The sequence below is a fragment of the Rana temporaria genome, chromosome 3 (assembly GCF_905171775.1).
Source record: "Rana temporaria chromosome 3, aRanTem1.1, whole genome shotgun sequence".
Classification (NCBI taxonomy): Eukaryota; Metazoa; Chordata; class Amphibia; order Anura; family Ranidae; genus Rana; species Rana temporaria.
In genome coordinates this window covers 448,298,177-448,306,605 of record NC_053491.1, presented here as the reverse complement: position 1 = coordinate 448,306,605, position 8,429 = coordinate 448,298,177, and the positions used below count along the sequence as shown (strand labels likewise).

The 8,429-nt window shown below is 46.1% G+C and overlaps 1 protein-coding gene across 2 annotated transcripts in view; it reads left to right on the top strand.

Annotated features, from left to right (window-relative positions):
• DCAF15 (DDB1 and CUL4 associated factor 15) overlaps positions 1-7,696 on the top strand; it is a 24,721-nt gene extending 17,025 nt beyond the window's left edge. The window contains exons 7-13 of one of the 2 annotated variants that reach the window (XM_040346599.1): positions 138-563; positions 1,567-1,658; positions 1,747-1,875; positions 4,477-4,562; positions 4,637-4,741; positions 4,847-4,962; positions 7,159-7,696. In XM_040346599.1, the coding sequence (XP_040202533.1) occupies positions 138-563; positions 1,567-1,658; positions 1,747-1,875; positions 4,477-4,562; positions 4,637-4,741; positions 4,847-4,962; positions 7,159-7,205 (1,001 nt within the window). In that variant the 3' untranslated portion in view covers positions 7,206-7,696. The remainder of the gene's footprint in view (positions 1-137; positions 564-1,566; positions 1,659-1,746; positions 1,876-4,476; positions 4,563-4,636; positions 4,742-4,846; positions 4,963-7,158) is intronic. The other variant, XM_040346598.1, reaches the window with a different exon arrangement.
• The last annotated feature ends 733 nt before the right edge of the window (positions 7,697-8,429 follow it).

The following is an 8,429-nucleotide window of genomic DNA, read 5'->3' as shown; positions in this document are numbered from 1 at the left end:
TGTTGACTCGCACTTGATCAGCACTGTCTTATGTACCTCCATATTACAAGACTGTGACTTGCTCTTTGTTCTTTGTTTAAAGCTTGTAATGGGAAGAGCATCTTTTTTATTTTTCTTTCTTCATTTGTTTATAAAAGGTGACCAGGAATCGAGCCGTATCCTCTACAGCAAGCAGAGCCACAACAGCACCCACTCTAACTCCTCCCCTTCAGACAGCCCCTGTACCCCTTCTTCAAGCAGCCAGTCCCCTCACCTACCTGACCCCAGTTCCCCCCCTGCTCCAGAAACTCCTCCCGCTGTCACCCGCGCACGTGAGTTTGTGGCTGGGATATTCCGGCGAGCTCGCGAGGCTTCAGGCATAGAGCACCAGGACAAGGGAGAGAAGGCCGGGCCCAGCCGACAGAGCCCTCCACAGCCTGCCGAACCAGACTCTCCTGTATGGCACAGGGCTGCTGGTGAAGGCTCGGCACACAAGAGCAATCGCACCGAGGAACCCAGCTATGTCAACTACTCAAGACTGCGATACGTCTTGGGGGAGGTGCCCGAGAGTGATCGAGCGAGCGGTAAGAGCGATGGGGTGTTGGTATAGAGAGGTATATTACCCCTTGTCCATGTATGCATAATTGGCATTGCACCTCAAATAGAAACTGAGGGAAAGTGCAATATGTAAATAAGACGCACGGCAGAAGTAGTAAGAAGTGGTAATTTTATTGGAAATAAGTACAAAATGTAGGATCTTTAATGGGCTGGGCATGTGATACATATTCACATCTATTTGGTGGTCTTCACAACAGCGCTATAAAAGTGCACTAAGGGAAGAGCAATAAGCAAATTCAAACAAAATGGTCCTACTATTCATGTATGTTGGGACGCAGCAGCTGAACAGACACAGCCTCTGGTCCCAATTTGACAGCCATGAAGGGGTGTGTCCCTAAACGCACACTGCATTCGGGGACATGCACAGCAGTCAAATGGGGACCAGCAACTATGTCTGTGCTGGAGTACATCTGAGCGGTAGTCACATCATTGAGAAGTGCCAGAACAAAGACCACCCGATGATCTAAAGCTGCAGACTAAGGCCCCTTGCATACCATATCAGCGGAGTCTGCCAGCTCAGAGGGAGATCGCTCCATTAATCTCCGATGAGCCGGCAGATGACATGTCCGTCTCTGCTCACTGAGCGGGGAGGGACCTATCAGAGCACAGCTGATCTCTATGGGGAAATTGGACGTAAACGGACAGCATGTCAGTTTCTCATCAGATCCCATCCAATCTGCCGAGACGGATGGCAGACGTATCGCCATACGTCTGATTTTTAGCTGGTTGGATGGCAGGCAGGTGTCGGCAGGCACATCTCCGCTGACATCCGTCTCCCCATAGGAGTCAATGGATGGCCCGCTCAGATCCGCCTGAAAAATGGACAGGCGGACACGAGCGGGCTTGTCGTGTGACAGGGATCTTAAACGGACAAACCACTCATTTATTTTTCCTAGATAAATCCAGAGCCAAGTGTTTTCCAAGTTATTCTTTAGTGGGTTTGATCGCCTTTTAATACTTTGTCTGCAGAATATGAAGATGACAAGATGTCTCTACCTTTCCTGGTCACTGATCTGAAGGGTCAGCACCTAAAGCCTCTGAATGACAAGGCGTGTTTTCAGGTGAGCAGTGATCCTCCTCTCTGCTGTGTCATCTGAAACCTGCGTTCCAATCTTATCTTATCTCTGCACTCTCTTTATTTATTTTTAGGGCCAGCACCTTTGTGTGGAGCAGCTGACACTGGACTTTGAGTACGTAATTAACGAGGTCATACGACATGATGCATCCTGGTCCCAACAGTTCTGCTCTTTTAGTGACTATGATATTGTCATCCTGGAGGTAAGCCGTGTGTGTGGCTGCTATATGCTTATCACATTTGGGGTTATTTACAAAAGGCAAATCCACTTTGCAAAGGGCACTTGAAATTGCACTGGAAGTGCAGTCGCTGTAAATCTGAGGGGTAGATCTGAAATGAAGGGAAGTTCTGCTGATTTTATCATCCAATCATGTGCAAGCTAAAATTCAGTTTTTTATTTTCCTTGCATGTCCCCCTCGGATCTACAGCGACTGCACTTTCAGTGCAATGTCAATGACCCCTATTGTATCTCATGCAGTGAAAGACTCCATTGTTTTAGTCCTGGACCAGTATGGGAATGGAAGCCAATCAGTTTACTGGAAACTGTCCTGGGATTTTCAAGTGACCAGTTTCCTTGCTCGCCACTACAATTACATTCACTCTGTATGTGAAACCTAACCCTTATTTAAAGATTATCTGCATCTTTTAGTCATGTTTATATAGTTTTGTTTGGAATAAGCTGGTCCAAATGAGCTTTTAGCTCCACTATGAGATGCAGTGTCTGGGAGCGCTGTATAAGTTGTGTGTAGCCTTCCGCTACATATAGTGCACAGTACTGTGTTCTGACAAAGGGATGGGAACTTCTCTTCACACTCCTGGGACAAATCGGAGTCTAGCTGAGAGATGCTCAGCCTTTTCTAGGGTGCCTTGTATTCTGAGAATGAATACAAAGGTTTCTCTGATTGGATGAGTCGGAGAAGCGAGTGGATAACCTCAATCAGAGGAAGCTTTGTATTCATTCATAGAATACAAAGCTTCCTGTGAAAGGCTGAGCTTTTGTTCCGGGATTGGGACAGGAAGTTCCCATCTCACTGCTGGAATACAGCGCTGTATACTCTATGTAGCGGAGGCTATATACAGCGCTCCCAGCTGCTGCGTCTTAGTAAAGGCAATAGTTTGGACACCTTGGTCCAACCAAACTATTTAAAGTGGAGATTCAACCTCCAGGCCATGTTTCCTCCAATCCACCCCTCTTCTCTGCTGCAGAATTTATTTTTATTTTTTTAATAATACGGCACCTGCTGACTTTTAAAAAAAATGGACACTTACCTGTCCAGCGCGCCCGCGATAAAGGCAGACGAGGACGAGCAATCGCTTATCTCTCGGATGCTGCCGCCGCCATTTTCGGTGAGGGAATCGGGAAGTGAAGCCACTGTCTGGTTCCCTACTGCGCATGCGCGAATAGCGCAGCGCACCATCACAGGTCCCCGCTCTCTCCTGGGAACAGTGTGTTTCCCAGAAGACAGGGGGGGTGGGTGACGCAAAGGGGCGTGACTCCCACGGGAGTCATTACCCGGAAGTGGTGCAAATACCTGTTGTTGTTTGTTTTTTTTTTTTGTTTTTTATACAGGTATCTGCACCCCCCTGAAAGGTGTCAAATGTGACACCTGGGGGGGGGGGGGGTTGTAGGGTTTCCGAAAAGCAGAAGTTTCATTTTTGGGTGGAACTCCACTTTAAAAAGACCTGGCATGCAGCCCTGTGCACGTCATTTGTCTAGGTGAATGACGTGCACTTTGCCTGCATCGCCTCTTGAGTATATCTCATATCCCTGGAGGCATAATCCTTCATAGGGGAAGGAGGAGGGGGCGGGGTCAGGCGGCACGCCAACAGCGAGGCAGTTGACTTAACCTAGAAAAGCTGGCAGCTTACCGATGGAGCCACAGAAGAATGGCGGGCGAGACTGAGGGGGGTGCAGACTAGAAGTGGATCTCGGCAGGACAACGCTGGACGGGTAAGTACACTAAAAGTGCCGGTCCTGCAACCAGTTTAGTAGGGGTTAAAAATAAAAAGGTGGGTGGGGTTTTAGGCAGTGTAAAGTTCCGCTTTAACATTTGCTACTTTTTTTGGGGGGGGGGGGGGGCAGATGCCTGGTTTTGACAGATGCCGCTCCCACTTTTGGTCCGATAGCCTCGGCGAACCGAGTGGGGTGGGGGGGGGACACAGCCTTCTGGGACACATCATAGGCCCCCTGAAGACTGCAGGACCAGTCACAGAGTGCAGCGTGGCATGCGCAGTGGGCAACTGGGTGTGAAGTTACCAGCTTCTGGAACTGAATCAGATTTAAGAATCTGCTCGGGTGAGGACAGGCAGGTGTCCTTTTTATTAAACATCTGGAGCTACAGTAGCTGCTGACTTTTTTTTATGGGGGGGGGGGACTGGAGAAACAATTTTAAACTTTGATAAAAGCTGAAGATCAGCTTTATGCTCCTTGTGTGAGCTTACACAGACATATGGCGAAGTTTGGACCCGATGACGGACTGGCAGGGCACTGATTCCTGGGTTAAAGGTCCGGAAGGTCACATGCGCCCTCATTCCCAGAAACACCAGATGGACTCCAATCCAACCAAGGACTAGTGTGTGTGTGTGTGTGGGAGACGGCAGTGACATTGAGTATCTATGGGTCAGAGGTTGCTCTTTCAAGAAAACAGTCCCTGAATGAGCAATTGTCATATTTTTGATTTGCCATCTTACTTACACAGTGGCAGCAGTAAAAGGGTTAAACAGTGATAACTGGGTGTATTCTTACTGAAAAATTTGGTTTAAAAAACCTGTACAGTTTTTCCCATTTTCTTTCTGTCCCTCAGATGTGTCCAGACACCAACAAAGTAATCATGAACATCGGCCTGTTACTCCTGGCTTTCCCGCCTCCTCAGGAGGACACTCAGCTCAGGTAGGTGATGTGACATCTTTTCTCCCTGTCTATCTGTGTCAGGACCCGCTTAGTGATCTTCTCTTTTTCCATAGGCCGAAGACTCATCACACAAGCCTGAAAGTGGCCTGGGACCTGGACACCGGTGTCTTCAGCACGCTGAGTGTCGATGACCTCACTGAAGTCAAAGGTCAAACCAGGCAAGTCCTATCTGCTCCCCCCCATCTAGGCAGTGGATAACAATAGTCTGTCTTCCATTTATTCTGTATGTAGAGCGAGTGGACTGACTTGTTTTGCTCCCACAGTGGCAGTGTCTGGAGCTCGTACCGGAAGAGTTGCGTAGACACCGTTATGAAATGGTTGGTTCCAGAAAACAGCGTGCGATATGTCCATCGTATGACCAACGAGGCTCTGCATAAAGGTATGGGGAGTCTGAAGGGGGTTTGATACAAAAGTATTGAGACGCCTGCCTTTACACGCACATGAACTTTAATGGCATCCCAGTCTTGGTCCGTAGGGTTCAATATTAAGTTGGCCCACCCTTTAGAGCTATAGCAGCTTCAACTCTTCTGGGAAGGCTGTCCACAAGGTTTAGGAGTGTCTATGGGAATGTTTGACCATTCTTCCAGAAGGGCATTTATAAGGTCTGCCTCACAGTCTCCGCTCTAATTTAACCCAAAGGTGTTCTATCGGGTTGAGGTCAGGAATCTGTGCCGGCCAGTAAAGTTTCTCCACCCTAAACTTGCTCATTCATGTCTTTTATGGACCTTGCTTTGTGCACTGGTGCAAACCATTTGGTGGAGGGGGGATTATGGCGTGGGGTTGTTTTTCAGGGGTTGCGCTTGGCCCCTTAGTTCCAGTGAAGGGAACTCTCAAGTCCTCCTCATACCAAGACATTATAGACAATTTCATGCTCCCAACTTTGTGGGAACAGTTTGGGGATGGCCCCTTCCTGTTCCAACATGACTGCCCACCAGTGCACAAAGCCAGGTCCATAAAGACATGGAGGAACTTGACTGGCCTGCATAGAGTCCTGACCTCAACACAATAGAACACCTTTGGGATGAATTGCAGCGTACACTGTGAGCCAGACCTTCTCGTCCACATCCGTGCCTGACCTCACAAATGTGCTTCTGGAAGAATGGTCAAACCTTCCCCATAGACACACTCCTAAACCTTGTGGACGGCCTTCCCAGAAGACTTGAAGCTGTTATAATTGCAAAGGGTGGGTCAACTCAACATTGAACCCTACTGACTAAGACTGGGGCCCCTTTGAAGGTCATGTAAAGACAGATGTCCCAATACTTTTGGTAATACAGTGTATCTACCAGATCAATGCAAATGTAGAATTTTGCTTGTTTTGCAATGGTTTGTGTTTTGCTGTTTCTTGTCATCCCTGTAAGTCTGGCTGATCAACAACCACAACAAAAAAGAACTGAAAGTGAATATATGTCCCTTGAGGGGACAAACCAGTAAAATAACAACTCAAGCTTTATAAATAGGCCAATTAAGATTTACACAGTAGGTCTCTTTGGTCTATTCAGGATAAATTGGCAGTCTCTTGCGAGCTCACCCCGTCTGGCCCATTTACACTCATCTTTCCTCTGCTCCCTTCTGCTCTGTCCTTCCAAAACTCCATGTCAAATCTGGAAACGTCGGTAATTTGTGCGACGGATCGGATGGCGTAAAAGAGTGTGGTGGGGAAACTTGGAAGAAGGTGAATAGAAGTGGGTAGAGGCTGTTGCTTTCAGAAGACTCTTTACACTCAATAGACAAAGTGACAGTCTCTTTAACCACTTCAATACCGGCCACCAAAATTTTAAAACGCCTCTGTCCCCGGTAGCTCGCGCTCAGAAGCGTACACACACTTATGTCCCGCCCACATATGTAAAGGCCGTTCAAACCACACATGTGAGGTATCGCTGCGTGCATTTGAGCGTGTGCAACAATTCTAGCACTAGACCTCCTCTGTAACTCTAAACTGGTAACCTGTAAAAAAAAATTAAGCGTCGCCTATGGAGATTTTAAAGTACCGAAGTTTGGCGCCATTCCATGAGTGTGCGCAATTTTAAAGCGTGACATGTTGGGTATCTATTTACTCGGCGTAACATCATCTTTCAAATTATACAAAAAATTTTGGCTAACTTTACTGTTTTGTTTTTTAATTCATGAAACCGTTTTAGCAATACAATTGTACATAATGAATGACATGAATCAACGCCATTCATTGTTTACAATTTTAATGTGATCTGCTGTGATTGGTCAGTGGTACATGGTACTGACAGCGAGCCAGCACACTGATTAGTCATCGGACACAGCCAGTGACAGATTGCGCTGCAACGCGGCCCGATCTGGGATGATGTCCACCCCGAAACAACGAAGGTCACGCCCCGCCCTATTCTCCAATGAGCTTCGAAGTGGTTAAGTAGTTTGTGGATCTGCACATCCAAAATATTTTATGTTGTCGTCTGAGTCGGCCATCGCATTGCTTTTTCTCATGAGATCAGTAGTGCGATTGCTACAATGCAGGTTTTCTTCATTGCATTCTACATGTGGGTGATCACAGATTGAAAAGGGATAGAGATACAAAGCTGTCATTGCTGACTTGTTTTTATAGGTGACGGTTCAAGGGCTGGCATCCGTATTTGGCACTTATTCACATAAGTGGTGGCACAAGGATGAAGATGACATAACCCCAAAAGACTGAAATGTCTTCTTTCCTTGTCCTGGGTTGTTCCTTTCTTAATGGTCACTAATCACCGTTTGTTTGACACGCTGGTTATTTGTCTGCAGGTTGTTCACTCAAGGTTTTGGCTGACAATGTTCGCTACACATGGATCGTGCTGTAATCTGGCTTCTTCCCCAGAGACTTGAACACTACCTCAGCACACATGTCTCTGTGCACCTGGATAAAGGGATCCTGTGGATTGAAGCTTCATAGCAGTCCTGTGTTGTTGTTCTGCCATCTAGTGGCCACTTCTAGCAGGAGTGGGGGCCACCCATTACGCCCATTATGAAGAAAGGTACCGTGTCCTGTAGCAGGATAGGTGGACTTGCGTTTTAGAGGTCTGTGGCATTCCCCGCTGAGGTGACGAGCATTCCTCTCGCTGCAGGGGACAGATCACCACAGCATTCATTTTAATTTTTTTTTTTTTCTGTCCGGACAGGAGCAGTCATTTTTCAAGAAGAGCATGTGTATGTAATTGTGTATATAAAGTGTATTCTCTAGAATTTTTTTTTTTTGTTTTCACTATATGTAACTGTTCATTTTTTTGTGAAAATAAATCAGTATTTCAGTTTATGAACAATTTGTGAATGGTTTTATTTTCTGGGTGTTTAAAAATAAAAAATAAACCTACATGTTGTCAGGATTATCTTATTAAACCTTAGCCTTATACTTTTCCTTAATACATAGGGGTTGATTTACTAAAACTGCAGAGTGCTACTCTGCACGGTAGCCAATCAGTTTCTAATCTCAGCTTCTTCAATTAAGCTTTGTCAATAAAACCTGGAAGCTGATTGGTTTCTATGCAGATTTGCACCCCACTGGCTCTTTACCATAGTGTCTGCACATGGCAACCCAGGGGTAGGCAACCTTGGCAATCCAGTTGTGGTGAAACTACAAATCCCATCAGGCTGTCCGAGTCTTGAAATGTCTGGTGGGGTTGTAGTTTCACCACAGCTGGAGCATCAAGGATTCCTACCCCAGATGGCAACCCCTCCCCAGGCGTAGACAATATTTTATATATATATACATGTGTATGTGTGTGTATGTGTATGTGTGTGTGTGTGTGTGTGTGTATATATATATATATATATATATATATATATATATACATATATATATATATATATATATATATATATATATATATATATATATATATA